Source organism: Diabrotica virgifera, chromosome 10 (genome assembly GCF_917563875.1).
Source record: "Diabrotica virgifera virgifera chromosome 10, PGI_DIABVI_V3a".
In the NCBI taxonomy this organism is placed as follows: domain Eukaryota; kingdom Metazoa; phylum Arthropoda; class Insecta; order Coleoptera; family Chrysomelidae; genus Diabrotica; species Diabrotica virgifera.
Window position 1 is genome coordinate 13,530,851 of NC_065452.1, and position 25,984 is coordinate 13,556,834.

The following is a 25,984-nucleotide window of genomic DNA, read 5'->3' on the forward strand; positions in this document are numbered from 1 at the left end:
TCTGGACACCCTGTATGTACATAGTGATAATAAATTAGATATAGAACTTGCAGAAAATAAGTGAAGCTGATTTTTAAAAGTTTAGTTCGCATGTTATCCGCTAGGTGGAACAAATAAGGGGGTAAAAAATGTAAACAATGCATTTTTGAATTTTCACTTGTTTCGTGTGATATTTACATGGAATTCTGTGAAAGTGGTTTTTAATGTTTTAAAGTAATCTCCTCACCGAAAAATAACCATTTTTCCTTATGCGAGTATATTTTATTTTAAAAAATTTTCAACATTGCTTTCCACCGTTAATGTCTCGAGGAAGATCGTAGTAATGAATAGAAATTTTTTTAATTTTTTTTTGTGGAATTTATGGCTTTGGTGATAACTAATTAGCTTTAAAATTTTTAGAAATAGATATTTTTAACATAACAAGTAAATAAAAATATTAAAAAATAGAAATTTGATTTAAATTCGTATTTAAATCTATATTGTGAGATTTTTTTCTCTACGCGCGACTACTTACGTTACAGAAGTGAGCGCGACCGCTTCCGGGTTAAGAATGTCCAATCTCTTAGTTGTAGATTCTAGATCTCAAATTCAACTCGAGATACTTGTTATCTTCTACAGGGTATTTACAAAGTTATAAACAATTTTCTATGAAAATCGCAACAAGTTCAACTCCCTGTATAAATAAAAATAAGCACAAGAGCAATGGTTTATTGGTGCCACTTTTTTTGTTGATTGTTAAGAATTTTTAAGAATGGTTGATATTCCGAATTTTCTTTATATCGAATACAGGGTGAGTCAAAACGCAAGTACATTATTTTCTCAGTCATTTTAAATGGAACACCCTGTAGTTTTATGTCACTATCGAAAAGTACCATTACCGTACTTTCATCAACTAGCCTATATTTGTCCACTGCTGAACGTAGGCCTCCCGTAAAAATTTCCACCTATTTCTATCTTGAGCTTCTTGCATCCAATTTGTGGTGATTGATGAATTACCGTACTTTAATTTTGTATAATATTCCCTATGTCTAAATTTGTTAGTTTTCTAGATATTTTAATTTTTCAGAGCAAATTATTAATAAGGTGTCTACATTTTTCCAAATTGTACGTAGTAAGCCACGTAGTAAGCTGATTTTATATGTTAGTTATATAGGTAAGTATATTAGTTATACAGGGTGTTTACTTGGGAAACGAAAATACTTTAATGGTGACTAGAGGTCACCGAGCCGGTTCTAGATATATTACATTTTTTGCCCTACCGACTTTTATAACCAAGTTACAGGGTGTTTTATCGATTTTGCCCATTTTTTCCTAAGCCATAACTTTAGAACCACCCTGTATATTTTTTGATATTTGGTACACATATGTCTCATCCAAAACCAAAACGACCGACATACTAACCATAAGAAAAATCCAGATCCGGATTAACAAAAAATTATAAAGTAATTGTGACCTTAAAACAACACCCTGTATATTCAAATTTTAAAAATTTGTTTGCATATTTGAAAAGAGCACAAAAAAGTAAGTTTAACGGTTCGCTTCAATTTTTCGGCCAGACAATTTTATGACTTTAATTTTGAAATTATATTGAATTTTTTAAGAACTCTTTAAAAAGCAGGTATTATTAACTTTTAGTTATAAATTATTAAAGTTAATGAATAAATACTCATTAAAAAAAATCAATACTTATTTACCACATTGGAACGACACAATTACTAATGACAAGAAAAATCCAGGTCCGGATTATCAAAAAAATATAAAGTAATTGTGACCTTGAAACAACACCCTGTATATTGAAATTTTGTTTGCGTATTTTAAAAGAGCATCAAAACTGCGTTAAACGGCGCATGTCAAATTTTTGCGCAGATAATTTAATTACGGCAATTTTGAAATCATATTAATTAATTCTGTCAAGGTCACAAGAAGCTGCCAGAAAAATGAAGAACAATCCCAATGTAATTAGAAAATCGATTCGAAATCGTTTAAAACGAGCAAGGAAATGCATCGAACAAAATGGCGGACATTTTGAGCAACATTTTGAGCAACTGAAATAGTTCAAGTATTTTTTATTTATGTTAAATTGATGAATTGTTCAAACGATTTTTTTTTTATTAGATATAGCTGTTTTTTTAATTCTTTACTAAATCATTAAAATATCCCAATGCTCGCAATTCTAATTTGTAATGATGTGCATACAGCTACAAATCCAGAGAATCCATGAAGCCAGCGTAGTAAATAAGTATTAAGTATTTTTAAAATAAGTATTGATTCATTAACATTAAATTATTAAAAGTTAATAATAAATACCTGGTTTTTAATCTCAGAGTTCTTAATAAAATTTCAATATAATTTCAAAATTGATGTAATTAAATCAACGGCGAAAAAATTAAAATGAACCTTTAATCACAGTTTTTTATGCTCTTTTAAAATGCGCAGACAAATTTTCAAAATTTCAATATACAGGGTGTTGGTTCAAGGTCACAATTACTGTATATTTTTTTGTTAATCCGGACCTGGATTTTTCTTGTCATTAGTAATTGGGTCGTTCCAATGTGGTAAATAAGTATTGATTATTTTTAAAGTGAGTATTTATTCATTAACTTTAATAATTTATAACTAAAGTTAATAATACCTGCTTTTTAAAGAGTTCTTAAAAAATTCAATATAATTTCAAAATTAAAGTCATAAAATTGTCTGGCCGAAAAATTGAAGCGAACCATTAAACTTGCTTTTTTTTGCTCTTTTCAAATATGCAAACAGATTTTCAAAATTTGAATATACAGGGTGTTGTTTTAAGGTCACAATTACTTTATAATTTTTTGTTAATCCGGACCTGGATTTTTCTTATGGTTAGTATGTCGGTCGTTTGGGTTTTGAATGAGACATATGTGTACGAAATATCAAAAAAATATACAGGGTGGTTCTAAAGTTATGGCTTAGGAGAGAAATGGGCAAAATCGACAAAACACCCTGTAACTCGGTTATAAAAGTCGGCAGGGCAAAAAATGTTGTGTATCTAGAACCGGCTTGGTGACCTCTATTCACCATTAAAGTATTTCCGTTTCCCAATGAAACACACTGTATAGTTTTAAGCTATAGGTACCTATGTTAGGTATGTATGTTATTTTAAACTATATATTATAAATTATGTATCCTCAATATAGGTTTAGTTTTAACAAGAGTTTTACCTAACAATGACCAAGAAAGAACAAATAATTATATTTATAAAATACCTTGTGAATGCGAATATTTTTATTTAGGTGAAACATTAAGACCATTAAACGTTAGAATAAGTGAACATCAGTCTTAATAGAGAATTAGACCTCAGATACGTAAACACGCATGAGACAATGAACATAGAGTTCAGTGGAAAGATTCAAGAAAGATTCCTGAAAGAAACAGAGAGTAAAAAGAGAAACATCAAAGAAGAAACCAATTGTGTCGCAACTTCCTCGGCAGAATGCAGTAGGATGTGGTTACCCATATTAAAAGATGAAATCAATAAAAAGAAAAGACCACGATTTAAGTCAATAACATATGGAGAATACATCTGATACAGATAACTGTCATCGTTACATGTGGTTGTTTTTTTAAAAGACACATCTTAACCTTTAACTACCCGCTCATCAAGTTATAACATAACTACACGCGTGGCGTACTTTGTACGCCACAAGAAAATACACTTAAAAACAGCGGATTTGTTTAATTTTTTTTTGAAAAAATACACCTAGTTGTTTGTTATAAACCTTATTCGGCATCAATGAATACTTGGAGTTCCTTTTCAGTAAGCCAATTGGGATTTATAACTGGAATCATGGAATAACTGGATTCCATGATAAATAAAATTACTAATAAAATTTTTTTTTAAATGTCATTTTTTACAGGAGAAAAAGTATTGTTTACAAAGAAAAATATATTTTTTGCCATAATGACTAAAAAACAATTAAAATATGTACTTATATTACGACTTATAGTAATATAATCCTAGGGTATATGGTCCACCACCGGAAACAACAAATAATAAAATGTAAATTACGATCTTTCCAGAACGCCGATTATAACGAAACTAAAACCAAATTGTAAAGCACATTCCAGTGATAGGTTAGAAAAATAAGCAAGGTCAAAAATTAAATTTTCAAATATATTTCCAGTAGAATTCTTATATCTGGCGTACAAAGTACGCCAGCGCGTGTAGTTAAAGGTTAAAGACACATTTTACAGACACAAACCACATGCTATGATTTTATTCTGACTCATTCTTTAAATTTGTTAATACCTCATTCCATACTATCAAGCTTTCTCTTAGGTCTTTCTCGTTTCCTGCTGTAATCATCCGCAAATGCACATTCTGCCATCCCTTTTTGTTATAATTTCCTATATCCTATGTATATTGGTTTAGTTCTTTGTTTCTTAAGTTAAAGTTGATTTCATGTAATATAATCAACTATCTTTCAATAAAGACATCCCAGAAAGGCAACTCATAAATATTGGCAATATCATTTTAAAGTCGTCTACTTGACAATATGAATGAGTCAGATGAAATTGTTAGAAGAATTTTTTTACCAAACAAAAAAATAAATCTAAAAAAATAAAAATAAAGAATTTTTTAAACTTAAATCGTGGCTTTATTCCCAAATAAAATAGTAAATTATATAACAGGGGTGGCCAAGCTTCTTAATAGTCCGAGCCACTTTTCACAAGTTGAAGTTTTTCGCGAGCCGCAATAAAATACTTACTCAAAAAGTATCTATGTATAGAAATATTTACAATTTTTTTAACAGAACTTTTACTTACTGAAAACCGAAATACAATTACGAAATATTTAAACTTAATTACATTTTTGTTTTCCTTCTTTTGATATTTCTTTAGAATTTGGTGATTAATATGTGACTTCTCAGTAATTCTTTTAGATGCTGGTTAGGTAATATTGATCGGTGTTAGGATTTCACGAATTATAAAATGGAATAAAATGGTCCACACAAGTACGTTGTTCCTAATATGGAAATAATTCGACAAGCATTCTTTTTTAGGGTACCTTCTTGGATTCTGGTACAAATTTCCAAAATTCGGTATTCGGCGTCGACTTACAGTTTTATTTTCGAGCTTGATTTTTCTTGCGTCTCTATTAATTTTAATTCTCCAGATGTTGTTTGGGTCATATATTGGTAATAATAAAAAATTCACCTTATGAACTATGTTCATTTCAAATGAATTCGGAAAAAAATGAAGAGACGATTTAACATATTTTAAGTCTTCAAATCTATTTTGGAGTTCGGTCAATATTCCTTCCGGCTTTTTTATATACCTACTCGTTAAGTTTTTCTAGTATAATATAGTAAAATTTTTTTTCTAAGTCGAGTAAAATGACTTAAATGCAAAATGTGTACCTAATACAAATTACATCTGTAGCAAGATTTATACAAAAATCGGTCTGGATTCGGTTGATTACTGACTTTTACATTGCGCCACTCTTATGTAATGTTCGTTAGCGCAGTTTTCGATGTGTCATATCATTCTTATCTTGGATGGAAATGGAATTTGTTACAAAGTCTTTCATGTTTGTTGTCAGTAAATTAAAAGACATTTTGAAACACATATTATGGAACGATAATAATTTTTTTAAATCATATCTAATACAAAATTGAAAAATAACTCGGGTACAATCGAGAGCCACAAGTAATCCTTCAACCCAGCTGTCCTTCTTCTATATAAGTTTCTAATGGTTCTATTTCTAATTCTTCTCTTATTTTTATATTCTTAACTCTATCTCTTCTTGTCACTCCCATTACTCTTCTTAGATATTTCATTTCTATTGCCTGCAGTTTACTTTTATCCCTTTTTGACAATATCCACAATTCACATCTATATGTGAGTATAGGTCTATACACAGTTTTGTATACACTCATTTTCGTTTTTCTTGATATTTCTCGTCTATTTACAAATCCACTGTTTATTGCATAATATAGTCTATTTGTTTTTTGTATCCTATAGTTTATATCTATTTCTTATTTTCCGTTTTCTTCAAATATTACACCTAGGTATTGATATTTACTGACTTGCTCTATTTCTAGTTCATCTATTTTCATATTTATCCTTTTCCTATTTCTATCTATTACCATTGTCTTTGTCTTACTCTTATTCAATTTACCGTATTTTGTTAATACCTCATTCTCGTTTCCTGCTGTAATAACCACATCATCCGCAAATGCACATTCTGTCATCCCTATTTGTTCTAATTTCCTATATCCTATGTATACTTAATTCTTTGTTTAGTTTCTCTTATTATTGCATCGATAAATATTATGAATAGAAGCGGACTCAATCCCCTCCCTGTCTAACTCCTGCATTTGTAGCAAATTTTTCTATCATATTATATCTTATTACACAGTTATTTGTTTCTTTATATAAACTTTGTATTATCCTTATTAGTTTCTGATTTACATTTTTCCTTTTTAAACATTTCCAAATTGTTGCTCTATTTACTTTATCAAATGCCTTTTCCATGCCCATAAAGGCTAAATATATGGGTTTCTCCGCCATCCACTTCCTGCTAATAACTTCTTTCAAAGCGAATATATGATCCTGTGTACTTCTACCTTCTCTAACTCCACTTTGGGATTCTGTAATTTGGGATATGGGATAACAGAATATTTTTATTTAGTATTAAATAATATCTTTTTAAACAAATATTTGTGTACTCAAAAAACCGCGAAAAAATCTTGAATCAAGATTAAAATGAATAATTTATTTCTGCAGAAAGTTCAAGCGTGGTGTTTCTTTTAAAACCACACATTATCATATCTACGTCTTCGTTAAAAGATCACGACCTTATGATAACGTTTAATGAGAGTACCCTGTACATTTTTATAGACGTATTGTTATCAATTCGCGGTTTTTGCTATCTTTATTATGTGTTTCCTTGATTCGATTAATTTTTAAATGCTCAAGAATGAAATATTCCACTTTTATAGTATAAATGGTCACAAACGAGAATAAATTCGGCTGCAAAGATTTTAGAAAATATTATAAGAATTTGTTGAACAGAGATATCGAGATTATCACTATCTAAATAGATCGAGCGACCTATTGAACTCTTTTTCAATTAAAAAATGGCGAAACTGTCTCTGTCTCGAGCTATTCTAAATAGGTGTTCTGCTTTCTTTATTCCTGTTCACTCCCGGATATTCTTCAACCAAGAGGCCTGCTTTCTACCAATTCCTCTGCGTCCTTCGATTTTACCCATCATAATAAGTTGAAGAATATTATACCGGTCTCCCCTTACTACGTGTCCAAAATAGGCCATCTTTCTATATTTGATGTTATCAAGCAGCTCGCGGGTAGCATTTGCTCTCTTAAGGACTGCCACATTTGTCAGCATAGCCGTCCATGGTATTTTTAGAATACGTCTGTGTAGTCACATTTCAAAGGCCTCCAAACGGTTAATGGTGGATATTTTTAATGTCCATGCTTCGACACCATACAAGAGGACTGACCAAATGTAGCATTTAATCATGCGCTTTCGAAGTTTAAGTTGCAAGGTATCATTACAGAAGAATGACCTCATTTTTAAAAATGTCGTGCGGGCTATCTCGATGCTACATTTTATCTCTTTATCTGGATCTAGTTGTTCAGTAATATGGCAATCAAGATATTTAAAACTGGGTACTCTTTGAATTATATGACCATCAACATATTACCGTGAATCTTGATGGGCCAAACGGCTAAATACCATGTATTTTGTTTTTGAACAGTTCATATTTAGACCAAACTCTCTTCCCACTCTGTCAATGGCATTTAAAAGGTGTTGTAATCCATTCATATCATCACTTAAAATAACTGTATCGTCTGCATATCTGATTGTATTTATCAGAATTCCATTAACCTTCACACCCCATTCCAAATTATGCAGCGCTTCCTTAAATATTCTATCTGAATACAAATTGAACAACAGTGAGGACAGTATACAACCCTGTCTGACGCCTCTTTGTATTTTGCATATTTCTGTTGATTTTCCATTTATGCAAGCTGTCGCTGTTTGACGCCAGTATAATTTTTCTATGATTCGTACATCTTGACTATCAACTCCTTTATCCTTTAGTATTTTAATTAATTTGTGATGTTGTACTCGATCAAAGGCCTTCTCATAGTCAATAAATACAGCAAAGACGTCTTTCCTTTGATCTCGGCATTTCTGCAATAACACATTTAGTGCAAAGAGTGCGTCCCGAGTTCCCAGTCCATTTCTGAAGCCAAATTGTGTTTCATCCTGGTCTTCTTCACATTTATCTCTGATTCTACTGTGGATGATACGTAGAAAGATTTTCAAGGTGTGGCTCATAAGGCTTATCATTCTATAGTCGCTACAGTTTTTCGGACGATGTTTTTTTGGTAGGGTTATGAATTCGGACTTTAACCAATCTTCAGGGATATCACCAGTTGAATAAACATCATTGAAAAGTTTGACTAGTATTCCAATGTTTTCCTCATTTATGAGCTTTAACATTTCTGTCGGTATGTTGTCGGGACCAACGGCTTTCTTGTTTTTTGTCAATTTTATAGCATGTTGTATTTCTGATTTTAGTATTTCTGGTCCTTCACCTTCATCTAAAGTGTCCAGTTCTTCGGGTCTATCATCATTATACAGTTCATTTATATAATTATACCAGGTAGTTCGAATTTCGTGTTCGTCTATTATCATTTTTCCCGACGAATCGGTTATAGTATGTGGAGTTTTCTTGACACCCTTATTTCAGTTAATATCAAATTTGGTACTAAGGTAAGTTAGCTTAAATCGACCTATTTTAAGCTGAGGAATCTAAGCTTAAGCTATGGCCCATTCTTTACCAAACACCCTGTATATTTATAGTTATGGTACTCTTAGATATTTTTAAATAAAAACAAATCGAACTTACCTGCATTTGGTTTCTTTTTGCTGCTTCTGCTTGTAGGGAAGTATTACTAACTGGACCTCCAGATCCAGGCCTAGGGATTTCTACTGGAGAATGATTTTCCTCTATCTGTAAAATAAATAAACAATTTCACGAGTGTCTACAAATTTACTTGTAAACTCAGAAAAGTGTAAACAAAAGTAAAATACAGGGATAGCATCGAAAGCAACAAGCATAATAATATACACTCTAAGAAATGACCGCACCATTTTAAAAATGGACAATTTTTGATGTCTCGAATTTCCTAAACCTGCTGTCCGATATAAGTGATTTTTTAATATGTTATAGCATTATTCTTTAACAATATCGCTGTAATAATATTGTTGCTAGACAGGTAAATTGTCATTGTATACCGGGTGTACCAATCAAACTGTGTTTTTTTCTCAAAGTTCGCAACACCCTGTGGAGTATTCTAGCATTTATAAAAAACTAAAATTCAAACCCATCTATAGCCTCACGTTTTCTCAACATTTTGTTTTTTGATTCATTCGCTTACGTTGGATAATAAAAAAGTTAGGTACTTTAAAAACTAGCCATATTTTTCATCAATATATCCTCATTTTCTGCTTAGTTTAATAAACAAGCTCAAAGTAGGCTATGAGAAATTAACAATTTTATAAATGTCAAATTGTTTAACAGTCAAAAAGTGTCTGGTTTGTTGTGAAAATTAGTAGATTTATTACTTAAAGTTTCAATTAAACTCCGTATTAAAATCCGTATTTTTTTTGTTTGGTGGAAATAGAACGCGCTACAAGGAGCTTGACCCACGGTGAGTTTGTTTAAGCAGTGACCTACATATACAGGGTGAGGCAGATAAAGGGCCTATTAGAAATATCTCGAGAACTAAAGGTAAGAGAATTATGAAAATTGGAATACAGGGGTTTTGAGGTATGAACTATTTAATGAAAATATTTTGGTCTCTTTGTCTCTTTACTACTTCCGGTTATACCGGAAGTTGATTGTAACTTCGTTTTTTCAAATGGGACACCCTGTATATTTTTACATTTTTGGATTCTGCTTGATGTCTTCTTTCTTAAAATATAGGTTTTGTAATATTATACAGGGTAGTTTAAAAGATAATTACGGTTTTTTATAAATTTTGTAGCAAACTTCACACCCTGTAGAATTGTACTGATTTGATATCAAAAACTTATAGTTAGTTATTATTAAAAATTATTAATATGGCGAAATGTTTAATTTTAGTGTACAGGGTTGGTCAAAACTCGGAATGAGTATTATCTGAGTTTTCCTAAATGGAACACCCTGTATTTTATTATTGTAATGAAATGATATTTTATAGTACCTACTTTTTTATTTCTTAAGCATTCCCTATACCTAACTGCTTTAATTTGTAAGTTATTCGTAGTTCTTTAAGCCAAACATTAATTTCAACAAAAATTACGTGAAATTTTATTAGGTTTGCCGTGAAAATATTCAATCACAAATAATTTTTCGAAAATAAACATATATTAATCTCGACTGACCCTTAATTTATTAATACTGGTTGATATATCAAAATACCTACGTAGTTAAGATTGTTGGTGTGTTTAATATTAATAAAACCATACAATATTCTATCTAGTTGGCTATGACTGACACTAAATATGCTTAAACATTTGCTTTGCTTAAGGCTTAAACATTCTACCATTTTTGAAGTTCCAGTTGCTTTGCTACCATTGTTAATATGAATTTTTCTAATGAGGAACTGATTCAGATGTTTTTTTGTTCTAGGAGAGTATAACAAATAAAAATATGCTACTAGCAATAAGAGTTTATCATCAGCAATTCCATGATAGATGACCACCAAAAAGAGAAACTTTTCAAAATTTACTAGAGCGGTTTCAACGAACTGGAAATTTAGATTACGAGAAATCTGATCGAAGAAAAATTATTTTAAATGATTAAAATGAATTAAATGTTAATGTCACTGAGAATCTGCATATTAGTATAAACGTTCTCGTAATCTAAGTGTCTAGTACGTCGAAACTACTCTAGTAAACTTTGAAAAGTATTCTTCTTGGCTGTCGTCTATCAGGGAGTTGCAGATGATAAATTCTTACTGCTAGTAGTACATTTTTGTTATACTTACTCTCCTAGAACAAAAACTTTACTAATCAGTTCCCCATTACAAAAATTTATATTAGTAATGGTAACAAAGCAACTGGAACTATAAAAATAATATAATGTCTAATGTTTAATCAAATTTAGTGTCCAAGCCATAGCCAACTGGGTAGAATATGGTTTGTTTTTATTAATATTTTATGCACCAACAATCGTAACAACGTAGGCATTTTGGTATCTCATCCAATAATAATAAATTAAGGATCATTCTAGATTAACATGTACTTATTTTCAAAAAAATATTTATGATTGAATATTTTCACGGCAAACCTAATAAAATTTCACGTAATTTTTGTTGAAATTAATGTTTGGCTTAAAGAACTACGAATACCTTACAAATTAAAGCAGTTAGGTATAGGGAATGCTTAAGAAATAAAAAAGTAGGTACTTAAGAAACCTTAGAAAGAAAACTCAGATAATACTCATTCCGAGTTTCGACCAACCCTGTATACTAAAATTAAACATTTCGCTATATTCATAATTTTTAATAATAATAGACTATATTAAAAATCACTTTAACATAAATGGAGTTTTTGATATCAAATCAGTACAATTCTACAGGGTGTGAAGTTTGCTACAAAATTTATAAAAAACCGTGATTATCTTTTAAACTACCCTGTATAATATTACAAAACCTCATATTTTAAGAAAGAAGACATCAAGCAGAATCCAAAAATGTAAAAATATACAGGGTGTCCCATTTGAAAAAACGAAGTTACTATCAACTTCCGGTATAACCGGAAGTAGCAAAGAGCCCAAAATATTTTCATTAAATAGTTCATGCCTCAAAACCCCTGTATTCCAATTTTTATGATTCTCTTACCTTTAGTTCTCGAGATATTTCTAATAGGCCCTTTATCTGCCTCACCCTATATAGTTCGTCCGCTATAACTTTTCCCGTGCGGTACATACTCCTACCTCGTATAGAGGTCCCTATGGGGAATAACAAATGACCATTAAAATTTGTTTGCTCCCATTATTTAATAATATACAGGACGAGTTTCGCATTTTGACAGAAATTTGTATTCGTCATAATTTTTGAACGGTCAGATCGATGTGTCTCTTATTTTAGTCAATCGTTACACTATTACCACCTAATCAATTGATTTATTCAAACTGAAAAAAATCAGGTCCGGCTTTAAAAAATTAGTTCGTTTGGGTCTTAGAAAAAATTTCACCCTGTATACGCTTTTTGAAAATTCTAATATGAATTTTACAAATTAGACAAATAGGCAATTAAAATGGCATATTTATTTTTTCCCCACACAATTACTTAATTTTTTATAAAAAAATCAAATTTGACTATGAATTAAAAGTTTGGTAAAGTGAACCATAGATTTAAAAAAATTAACTTTTATTGCAAAAATTATTTTTTTATAAACAAATATTTAATTTATGTTACCACCCAATCAACTGATTTATTCAAACTAGAAAACAATCAGGTCCGGCTTTAAAAAATTAGTTCGTTTGGGTCCTAGAAAAAATTTCACCCTGTATACGTTTTTTGAAAACTCTAATATTAATTTTACAAATTAGACAAATAGGCACTTAAAATGGCATATTTATTTTTTTCCCCACACGATTACTTATTTTTTTTATTAAAAAATCAAATTTGTCAAAATCGCAATTTTACCATAAAAATAAAAAAAATAAACAACGTTTTTCTTAAAATTAAAAGTTTCACCATTTTTTTTATAACCCATCGAGATTTAAAACTCTTCATAACACTTCTCTTTGGACTCTATAGCTTAACATAGACGTGATCAAATAGATAAATTTTAAATTTTTTCACTTAATTTTTGCGATTTAACTTTGCAATCCATGAATCTGCACCTTTTATTTTTAAAAATTCATAACTTTTATGAGAAGAAGACTGAAAGTCTACAACAATTTTCATAGTTTTCACAATGGTAAGAGATATGTGCTGTACAAATTTCAAAAAAAAAATATTAAAATGGAACAGAGTTGTAGCGAGTTAACCGTGATTCCTTTTTTTTTTTCATTTTTAGGTTAAAATTCCGATTTTGACAAATTTGATTTTTTAATGAAAAATTAAGTAATCGTGTGGGGAAAAAAATAAATATGCCATTTTAATTGCCTATTTGTCTAATTTGTAAAATTCATATTAGAGTTTTCAAAAAGCGTATACAGGGTGCAATTTTTTTCTAAGACCAAAACGAACTAATTTTTTAAATCCGGGCCTGATTTTTTTCTAGTTTGAATAAATCGGTTGATTGGGTGGTAACATAAATTAAATATTTGTTGAAAAAAAAGGTAATTTTTGTAATAAAAGTTAATTTTTTTAAATCTTTGGTTCACTTTACCAAACTTTTAATTATTCATAGTCAAATTTGATTTTTTTATAAAAAAAATTAAGTAATCGTGTGGGAAAAAAATAAATTAGCTATTTTAATTGTCTATTAGTCTAATTTGTAAAATTCATATTAGAGTTTTTAAAAAGCATATACAGGGTGAAATTTTTTCTAAGACCCAAACGAACTAATTTTTTAAAGCCGGACCTGATTTTTTTCTAGTTTGAATAAATCAGTTGATTGGGTGGTAACATAAATTAAATATTTGTTTAAAAAAAATAAATTTTCGTAATAAAAGTTAATTTTTTTAAATATATGGCTCACTTTACCAAACTTTTAATTCATAGTCAAATTTAATTTTTTTATAAAAAATTAAGTAATCGTGTGGGGAAAAAAATAAATATGCCATTTTAATTGCCTATTTGTCTAATTTGTAAAATTCATATTAGAGTTTTCAAAAAGCGTATACAGGGTGAAATTTTTTAATTTAAATTTAAGACCCAAACGAACTAATTTTTTAAAGCCGGACCTGATTTTTTCTAGTTTGAATAAATCAGTTGATTAGGTGGTAATTGTATAACGATTGACCAAAATAAGAGACACATCGATCTGACAGTTCAAAAATTATGCCGAATACAAATTTCTACCAAAATGCGAAACTCGCCCTGTATATTATTAAACAATGGGAGCAGACACTTTTTAATGGTCATTTGTTATTCCCCATAGGAGCCTCTATACGAGGTAGGAGTATGTACAGTTCCTCATGACTCACCCTGTATAGTATACAGTATACAAAATGTATATACACATCGACGTTCGTTTCAATTTATGTTCTGACTTAATTTGATTGAAAATGAATCGTACCGCATGGGAAAAGTTATAGCGGACGGACTATAGCTAAGGACTTAGCTACCACGCTATCGGTCGGAGGTTCACATATATCAATTCCCCGTATTGTTCAACGCTTTAGAGAAATGAACGACTACAGCAGACATATCGGACAAGGTAGATCTCGAATTCCTAAGGTCGTTGAAGACCGTTTTATTAGATTAAGCCAGGGGTGGCCAAACCACGGCACGCGTGCCACGGTGTGGCACGGCGGTGTCTTAGAAGTGGCAAGCGAGGACTTTTTGGGAAAATAAAAAAAAAATAAAAAAAATTAACTTAGTAAAAAATTAAAAATTCGTCTTTTATTCTACGCCACTCTTTTATTGTATGCCACTGCCTCGCGCTAGACACGTTCACGTTATTCTCTACTCAGTTGATTCTCAACTTTTGTGCGAGACGCTTCAAGTCTGTTTGCCTTGTGAGATAGTGTTTTAACAGTTTATTTCCTTTTAAAACAATTGTTTTCGAAATGACCACGAGTAAGCCATCAACTTCAAAACGTAAATATGAGGACGATATCGCGATTCGTGAATTTAAAACTGAGTGGGAAGAACAATTCTTATTTACTCATCACAACACTTCCAAGCCTTGCTGTTTGATATGTGGAATTTGTGTGGCAGTGCCAAAAAAATTTAATCTGGTGCGCCATTATAAGCAAGTTCATGGCGATTTCACCAACAATTATCCTGTCGGATCACGCCTACGAACCTCGATCCATCCTCGATCTATCCTCGGTGATTGAGCCTGTATCGCGGTGTATCAATAAAATACATGCTCGAGCTAGTAATCGACGACGATTCCGAGAACTTTTTCAGGAAGAAATGGAGGAGGCAGGTGAGTTACTCATTTATTGCAGTGTTCGATGGTTGTCCAAAGGGAATGCACTGGCAAAATTTTGGAATTTGAAAGAGTGTGTTTTGCAATTTTTGGAGGAGAATGAGGAATTGTCAAACGAGTGCTCTCTGTTGAAAAATGAAGACTGGCTATGGGATTTAGCTTTCCTTGCGGACATAATGGGACATTTGAACATATTAAATTTAAGATTACAAGGGAAAGATTGTATTTTTCCAACCTTAGTTGGCCACGTAAGCTCGTTCAAAAAGAAAATATCACTTTTTTATTCAGATTTTAATGAAAAAAACTCACTCATTTTAAATTCATGAAGGAATTAGCCATCAAATTAAATAATGTTCCAAATTACGATAAGTTTAAAAATTTAATGTCATGTCTTCAAAGCTCATTTATTACGAGATTTTAGGATTTCCAGGAGGAAAATAAAAATATTCAACTTTTCACAAATCCTTTTTCCATTTCACTTCCATTTCACAAGACGTTGAAAATTATCCGCCGGAATTCCAAAAGGAAATAATAGATTTGCAAAGTAATATTTTGTTGAAAAATAAACATAACGAGCTTGTTTCAAGTACAAGTAATTCAAATTATATTGAATTTTGGAAATACGTTTCCACAGCTGATTTTCCATATCTTCACAATTTTGCTTTGCGGTATTGTTATCGTTTTGGTTCGACGTATGTTTGTGAAGAAATGTTTTCAATTATGAATGTTATTAAATCACAATATCGTTCAAAATTAACCAATAATCATTTAAAAAATCCAATTTTATTAGCTGTAACAAAAATTGACCCCAACATTCAAGATTTAATTGAGAAAATTCAGATTCACAAGCCACATTAACCACATCAACCATAAACATGTACTGTACTACTAGTAATAAATTAATAAACAATCTCGAGTAGTTGATAATTATATTTTTTTACTATTTAAAATAAAAAAAGGTCGTAGAAAAAGTATAGTATTCTACTCGCATTTAATGGCTATTACTCACTCTGATGAATTACGACACTCGCTTTAGCTCGTGTCGCAAACTTCATCATCGTGAGTAATAGCCATCATTACATGCTCGTGGAATAATATACTATTGTAGTTACATATATTTTTTGTTATTTCATAGTCACTAATAGTTGTTATTCCACCTACCTATTAAATTTTTTGTTAGAAAATTTTTGGTGGCACGACTAACTTTTCATAAACAGATAGTGGCACACTGTTAAGAAAGTTTGGCCACTCCTGGATTAAGCGCTTTAAGAGAACGATTTACCACGCCAAGGAATTTTTTAACAAAACTTAGTGCGATTCATAATATCCAACCCAATATTGATACCATGAGACGTCGTGTAGAACACTACTTACGTATTTGAAGATAAGCTACAGGCCCAAGTGCAACCCACCGCAGAGCTAGATTGCAATTTGCCAGAGCACACGTAAACTGGAATAATGACGACTGGAAAAACGTTATATTTACAGATGAATCCAGATTTTGCCTCTATAGTTCCGATCAACGTTTAAAAGTAATCCGTAGCCAAATGAGTGTTATGCCCAGTGCAACATACAGAACAACTTTATTGAATGGAGGGTCTATAATGGTTTGGGGAAGAATTTCTTTAACACCACGGACAGATCTTGTACCTTTACGTGGAACTTCTTTAAACAGCGAAAGGTACATAACCGATATTTGACTATTTAACAAATGAACAATTTGACATTTATCAAATTGTTAATTTCTCATAGCCTAATTTAGGTTTATTTATCAAACTAAGCAGCAAATAAAAATAATATACTCAGTAGTGATGTAACGAATATTCGTATTCGCATTCGCATTCGCGAATATCCGCATCTTTTTGCATATTCGCATTCGCAAAATTTGTGCGAATGTTTTCTCTGAATATCAGAGAAAAAATAATTTGAAAATAACGTTAGATTAATAAAATCAAAATCTATTCTTTCTCATCTTTTTTTATTAAAAAAAAGGTAACTTAACCTCCTATAATCAGATTATCAGGCTTCACGTTGTTTTATTATTTGGTATAATGTAATAAAGCTTAAGATTCAGATTAGTCCAGGGCCCATCTGTTTTGAGATGGACGTTGAGAGGTGACTCAATTTTTTTTGCAGAAATTGCTTGAAAATAACTCAAATAATAATATTTGAGTTATCCTCCGTCTCAAAAAGGTCCGGAACATTGTTTAAATAATTAAAATGTCAAAAAATGAAGGAAAAATTCGATTTTTTTCTCCGGTTTTTGATTATAACTTTAAAAGTATTCATTTCCCAGAAAAGATGTATTGACATAAAAGTTGCGTAATTAAATTTACTACAATATAGAATTAGTTAAAAGTTAAAGAAATAGTCACCATTGTTGCAAAATAGCAATAATTGCGAAAAAAACCATACAAAAACAAGTATTCGCATTTTACGTTTTTCAACCATTTATGCTAAACTTATGACCTTCATATTTCACCCAGAAAAACTTTATGATACAGTAAAACAATACTGTAAATGTCATTAAGATTGGTTCAATAGATTTTGCAAAATAAATTTTGCAATCCAGCTTTCGCAAAAACAATTCATTTTTTCAAAATATTACAGGCCTGAAAATAAAGCAGATAGCAAGTTGAAAATTTTTTTTGCGTATAGAAGTGTACTGTACCTTTCATTTGCAATTTGCAAAATTAAAATCGATTAACTACCACGGCGTCAGGAATTTTTTTAAATAAACATTAATTATTGGTGCTACTCGCAGGACAGCGGTGTTCGATTCACATGAAGTTGATTTCCACCAAAATTTCTTCTAATCTTTATCTAATACATTATTTTCTTACTCTATATTTTGTTGTATTTTAATATTTTAATTCCACAAAAATCAAACTAACTTTATTATTGTTTGTGAAATATTGTTTAAACAATTGTATGTGTTTAAAAATAATAAACTTTTATTCTCAAGTTAAAATATATGAACAAACAAAGTTTTTGCTAAAAAAAGTGTTATTTCAAAGGATAGAGTATGTGTTTTTACTTTGCAATAAACAAATTTATTTATTTATATCAAAATGTAATAAAAATTAAAATGTATCAATAATTATCAAAGGTCAGTGGAATGCCCAATCAGAGCAAACTATCCGGTGTCCTGCGCGCAACACCAATAATTAATGTTTATTTAAAAAAATTCCTGACGCCGTGGTGGTTCATCGATTTTAGTTTTGCAAATTGCAAATGAAAGGTACAGTACATTTCTATAAGCAAAAAAAATTTTAACTTGCTATCTGCTTTATTTTCAGTCCTGTAACAGTTTGAAAAAATGAATTTTTTTTGCGAAAGCTGGATTGCAAAATTTATTTTGCAAAATCTATTGAACCGATCTTAATGAAATTTACAGTATTGTTTAACTGTATCATATAGTTTTTCTGGCTGAAATTTGAAGGTCCTAAGTTTAGCATAAATGGTTGAAAAACGTAAAATGCGAATACTTGTTTTTGTATAGTTTTTTTCCAATTATTGCTATTTTGCAACAAGGCTGACTATTTTTTAAACTTTCAACTAACTCTATATTGTAGTAAATTTAATTAAACAACTTTTATGTCAATACAACTTTTCTCGAAAATGAATACTCTTAAAGTTATAATCAAAAAACGAAGAAAAAAATCGAATTTTTCCTTCATTTTTTGACATTTTGATTATTTAAACAATATTCCGGACCTTTTTGAGAGGGAGGATAACTCAAATATTATTATTTGAATTATTTTCAAGCAATTTCTGCAAAAAAATTTGAGTCACCTCTCAACGTCCAAATGTACTAATATTTTTACAGATGCGCCCTGGTCTAGATTGATTTACACTAAATATCAATTAACTTCTCATTAAAAATTTAGAAAACATTTCGAAAATAGAAACAAATTAAAAAAAAACTGAACATTCGCATTCGCATTCGCGAATGTCGTTATTAGATATTCGCATTCGCATTCGTATTCGCGAATGTTCAAAAACCGACATTCGTTACATCACTAATACTCAGTGACATTAGAAGTGTTACACTCAGAAGGAATCATTTCTTTAACTTAATTTTTTGGCAGCACAATGATTATATTTTAAAGCATGCTCTGATAACAATATCAATGTTTTATCTTTTATAGTTTTTGTAAAAATAAAATTTTATCTTAAATTTTTTTTGTGAAAAGACCAATTTATGAAGACCGGTTGGTACAGAAATTTTTAGTTATTATAGTCCAAGGTTTTTTCCATGACACTCGAGCAGCCAGGATACTGAAGCGTTTTTTCGACAGGTAATACCTATAAGAGCAAATTGTAACTATTTCCTGCGTAGGATCTGGCGGCCATTTTTATTTATAAATAATTAACTGTCAAAAAATGGCATTTTTCCCTTTTTTCAAATCAACGGAAAACAGTGAAACATGGTTTTTTTAGTACAAATATCTTTGAGATTATGGAAAAAGCTTTAAAATGACGTATTACAAAGTTTGATATTCTCATTTATTGTTAATATAATTGCGAGAAAAGGTCGGAATTGCAAAAAAAAATTTATTTCGCAATATCTATTGTAAAAATGAGTGTACAGCTTTGAAATTTTTGTCATATAAGGGTTCTTTGGTGCTTAATATGCGATAAAAATTTCAAAGCGATTCATTCAATTGTTTAAATTTTATTCAGATTGTTTATCCCAGAGAGAATTTTTTTTACAATAACATAAGTCAGAAAAAAATGACGTTAGAACCATTCCACAGGTGTCAAATGAAAGAGCATGAGCTATATTTTCAACTTGGTTTAAAAAAAGCGAATAAAAAATGCATTTATTAGTAATAAATAATTATGCAAAAGTATCGTTAATTTTTCCTTATAAACTTTTTATTTTGTTATATAAGAAATTTTATATATTTATTACAATTTTTTATAAATTATGATATAAATAACATTACTTGGTAGCTGTGCACTTAAAACAGGGTAAAAAAATAATGTGTGTGTACTTTGTACGCACGTAAGAAGATATTCTTCTATTATATAGGTATTTTCAACGAAGTAAATATACTTAACAGGTTATTTGTATTTTATTTAAAAATTAAACTAACTTTTTCATCTACCACTTTTAAAAATTTTTTATTAAAACAACCAAAAATAAAAAAAAATATGAATCGCCCAGGAGTCGAACCCGCGCCATTCCAATCTTAGAGCTAACGCCCTAGCAACTACACCAGCGAGGTCCTTCTAATTGACATGTAAGTTTCGGATATAATTTCACAACACGGCGACAAATACTGTAAATATTTTATTATGTTACTACAGAGAAACACAAATCCAAAAACACAAGAATTATAATAAATAATACATTTACTAAAAACACCAATATATTCTTTTAATGACTTATTTGCACGGATACAGATACATAAACACCTATCTTGAAAGATTAGCAAGGAACTACATACTGTCTGTGTGCGCAGGCGCGCAGATTTATGTACAATTTTACCCTCAATCGAATCGCGCCTAAAGAAGAATATCTTCAAAAAGTTAATTTTTTTGGAAAAAGTTATTCAAAAAGTTTATAAAGAAAGATTTACGATACTTTTGCACAATTATTTATTACTAATAAATGCATTTTTTATTCGGTTTTTTTAAACCAAGTTGAAAATATAGTTCATGCTCTTCCATTTGACACCTATGGAATGGTTCTAACGTCATTTTTTTCTGACTTATGTTAGTGCAAAAAAATGCTCACTGAGATAAACAATTCGAATAAAATTTAAACAATTGAATGAATCGCTTTGAAATTTTTATCACATATTAAGCAACAAAGAACCCTCATTTGACAAAAATTTCAAACCTGTACACTAATTTTTACAGCAGTTATTGCGAAAATAATTTTTTTGCAAATCCGACCTTTTTTCGCAATTATATTAACAATAAATGAGTATATCAAACTTTGTAATATGTCATTTTAAAGATTTTTCCATAATCTCAAAGATATTTGTACTAAAAAATCATAAGTTTCACTGTTTTCCATTGATTTGAAAAAAAGGGAAAATGCCATTTTTTGACAGTTAATTATTTATAAATAAAAATGGTCGCCAGATCCTACCCAGGAAATAGTTACAATTTGTTCCTATAGGTATTACTTGTCGAAAAAACGCTTTAGTACCCTGGCTGCTCGAGTGTCACGAACAGGGTATATTTTTGTCTTATTACCCTGGCCTATTATTCCTCAGGCTAATTCTATTCAGTGCAAGAATATGACTCGAGTTCGAAGACACCAAAATTATTACCATTTTAGCGATTTTGACAAGGGTAGAATTATTGCCTATATAGGTTTGCCGTCTGGCGAAATTGGCCGTCGTGTTAATTGTACAACAATGACAGTTATGCGAATGTGTCGTGTGTGAACAAACGAAGGTAGAGGAACACGAAGAAGACCAACTGGTCAACCGAGGCGTACCACGTAGGGCGTCAAGATAGGCTCTTTAGACTCCTGGCTCTGCGAGACCGTTTTGCTACTACGCGTCAAATCGCTGACCAATGGTTAGGAGTAGAAGGTAGACTTGATACTATACGTACCCTACACCATAGCATTCGAGCCTTTGGACTGATTTCATTCCGCCCACGAAGAGTGCTTCCTTTGACTGCCGACCACTGTCATCAACGTTTGCCACTGCTCTCGACACACATGTGCTACCAGAGGGGAGTTTCTTCACTTCCTCCGCCATTTCCCTTCCTCCTCCCAGTTCCAGTGATATTCCTTGATTTCTGGGCTGTCTGATCCTTTTAATGTCGATGGATTTTCTTCCTGTGAGGTTACTTTTCACTTCTGTCATAAGGTCCGCAAATGATTTTTCCTTGTTTTTGCTGATAAGTACTACTCCACATTGTTCTCTGGGCTTGGTGTTAATGTTTGCCCACCCTCTTCTGGCTTTTTTGCCTAGGAGCGTGATCGTCACACCCCTTCCTCTTGCTGCCCACTCCAGGATTCTCCTCGATGTCTCAACTCCTAGTGATGTTGGCGTGTGGATTCCCACTCTTTCTCTTTCTAGCTCCTCCATCTTCTGTACCAGTTCCCTGCATGTCTTGAGGAACTTCACCGACTCGAGTTCTTCCTTCTTGTTTGGGAGAAGTTTGAATCCATATTTCTCCTTGTCAATCCACGTTCCATCTACATGAGCAGACATCGTGACTCTCACAGTTCCCAGGCCTCCATCCTCATCCACCTCCGCTGGACCACCTGGTAGGTCAGGAAACATACCTTTCACCGTTTCCATGGCTTTGTTGTCCTCGTCGTCGTTGGTAACAAATACTGCCACGTCTGCTGCTATATCAGAGATGTCCCCCTCTTTCACTTCAGTTCTTTGGAAGACTTCCTCCGGCCAGTCCTCATTTAAGAACTCTGTTATTTCCTCGTACTCGTATATTGCCATTTTTTCCGTGATGGCGTCCACCCTCCTTTTAATGGCTTCTGGGTTCTCTAGGTCCACTTGAACACCCATTGTCGCCATTTTCTTGACTTTCAAGGGTCCCATGTTCGTCTGCACACCTCTGGATGTCGTGCAAACAGACTTCCTTGGAACCTCTTCTTTCTTCTTGCTTTCCTCCAGTTCCTCGGTATAATCGAACAACCGGTTTCTCAGGTTGTCGACCTCCTGCTTTATGGCAACCGTTGTATTTGGCACCTCAACCATGAATTTTTCAAGGGCCGCTACACTATCCTGGAGGCGTTCCAACTTTGTTCTTGCATTACAGTTGGGTGTTAAAAAATATTAAAATATGCATATTAAAAAATCACACAAATGAGACAACAGGTTTAGGAAATTCGAGACATCAAAAATGTCCCAATTTTAAGATGGTGCGTTAATTTCTTGGAGGAGAGTATATTGACATCTTAGTTTTTAGAACATGTCCTACTGAAGTTGTGTTGTTAAATAACCAAAATTCATATTTATGCAATTTATGTTATCACAACAAATATGAGTAAATTCGAACTGTTTAAACCATAATATTTAATTTATATTCACTACTGTGTTGAAATTCTGTTATCAATGGTAATTAACTTATCACAAACAATACACTTGACAAATACTAATTTTTTAAAAATGAAATTTTAAATAATATTTCTATCAGATGCAAACCTATTGATTTCTAAACATTTTTGTAACATTTCTTTTAGACTCAATTTTCCTGGAATGTATAAAATCTGTTTACAACTTTATTTAATTCAAAAAAATGTTAATCGAAGAAGGTGATTAATATCTGAATAGGGTACTTACTTTTTGAACATATGGTACTGGAATTGAACCAGTTCTACCATTTTTGTCTCTCGCTGTCCACCATTGTTCCTCATCTTTAAATACTATGGTTAGTATATCCCCCTTTTTAAAACTAAGATCATCTCGTTCCTAAAATATAGAAATACTCTTAGTCCAGGGCGCATCTGTTTTGAGATGGACGTTGAGAGGGGACTCATATTTTTTGCAGAAATTGTTTGGAATTAACTCATATAATAATAATTGAGTTATCATCCCACTCAAAAAGGTCCGGAACATTGTTTAAATAATCAAAATGTCAAAAAATCAAGGAAAAACTCGATTTTTTCTTCATTTTTTGATTATAACTTTAAAAGTATTGATTTCCGAGAAAAGTTGCACTGACATAAAAGTTGCGTAATTAAATTTCCTACAATATAGGATTGATTAAAAATTTTAAAATGTGTCACCCTTGTTGCAAAATAGCAATAATTGCGAAAAATCCATAAAAAACAAGTACCTACATATTCGCATTTTCCGTTTTTCTGTAAATACTGTAAATTTCATTATTATCGGTTCAATAGATTTTGCAAAATAAATTTTGCAATCCTACTTTCGCAAAAAAAATTCATTTTTTGAAAATGTTGCAGGACTGAAAATAAAGCAGATAGCAAGTTGACATTTTTTTTGCAAAATTAAAATCGGTTAACTACCACGGCGTCAGGAATTTTTTAAAATAAACATTAATTTTTGGTGCTACGCGCAGGACAGCAAGTTGATTTCCACCAAAATTTCTTCCAATTTTTATCTAATATATTATTAAGTATTTCGACTCACATAAATTATTAAGTAAAATTAACAGTCTCACTGAATATAACTTAACAAATTCTTACTGGAGAATTAAAACTTCTCCCCCTCTTACATATGCTTATCTAGAAACTAACAACTTTAGCATTAACACTAAACAAATATTACCCATTTATAACCTTTCTATTGAGGAAATCGCAATTTTTCCAAGATCATAAAACCTACATACAGAAACTTACCATGCCAAAACAATAAAATTATAAAATTAATTTTATCTGAATTTTCTAATTATAAATACATCTATACAGATGGTTCATAAACATGTAATAGTGTAGGTAGCGCTTATTATGTTTCTAATATAAAAAGTGGTAATTCTTTTAGACTACCTAAATTTACATCTATCTTCACTGCCGAACTTTATGCTATTGAAAGAGCTCTAACTTACGCGGTTGAACAGAACTTTGGAGACACGGTTATGTTATACTATCAGATTCTTTATCTGCTCTTGAGGCAATATCACAACCAATAACCAAAAAACACAACAATGAGTTGTTATGCCATATTAAAAAGACAATCGCTCGATTTAAAAATAATAGCAGTGACTTGGTCTTTGTCTGGGTAAAAGGGCATGTCGGAATCAAAGAAAATGAGATAGTGGATGAAATGGCAAATAATTCAGTAACTTTAAATGAAATAGTAGATTTAACAAACAATCTCCAGCGATTACATTCCAGAATTGCATAAAAAATTAAGAAAGAAATGGGAAACTATTTGGCTCAAGTTTGTACATACTTCGAGGAATCCATACACTTACATATACCCACAACTTCCGCAAAATATCCCACATATATTTGATTATCACGTTACTAGATTTTATTCCACATCCCCAAGTCGCTTAAGATTAAACCATGGCAATTTTCCTGCACATTTAGCTAAAATAGGAATGCGTATCAACTCTCTCTGTTCATGTGATAACTACTCTACTGCAGATTTAAATCATATAATTTTTAATTGTGAACTTAATAAACACCATACGAAAGTACTAATTGCTAGACTTCAGGAGCAGAATGTAAGTTTACCTCTGAATATTTCACACCTACTAAGCTTCAACACCAAAACTATTAATGATATTATCATACAATCTCTTAAAGATTCTAAAATAAAAATTTAATATGACATCTTCAATCTTCAATTTTCAAATATCTGTGGCAAAAAGTATATCTAATGCCATCCCCTCTTTGTGAACACACACACACACACACACACACACACACACACACACACACACACACACACACACACACACACACACACACACACACACACACACACACACACACACACACACACACACACACACACACACACACACACACACACACACACACACACACACACACACACACACACACACACACACACACACACACACACACACACACACACACACACACACACACACACACACACACACACACACACACACACACACACACACACACACACACACACACACACACACACACACACACACACACACACACACACACACACACACACACACACACACACACACACACACACACACACACACACACACACACACACACACACACACACACACACACACACACACACACACACACACACACACACACACACACACACACACACACACACACACACACACACACACACACACACACACACACACACACACACACACACACACACACACACACACACACACACACACACACACACACACACACACACACACACACACACACACACACACACACACACACACACACAC

The 25,984-nt window shown here is 31.6% G+C and overlaps 1 protein-coding gene across 1 annotated transcript in view; it reads right to left on the bottom strand.

Annotated features, from left to right (window-relative positions):
- The window catches only part of LOC114335615 (adapter molecule Crk), a 92,960-nt gene that overhangs the window by 12,829 nt on the left and 54,147 nt on the right, over positions 1-25,984 (bottom strand). The window contains exons 4-5 of the mRNA XM_028285879.2: positions 23,386-23,514; positions 8,913-9,017 (exon numbers count right to left, since the gene is read on the bottom strand). Of these exons, the coding sequence (XP_028141680.1) occupies positions 8,913-9,017; positions 23,386-23,514 (234 nt within the window). The remainder of the gene's footprint in view (positions 1-8,912; positions 9,018-23,385; positions 23,515-25,984) is intronic.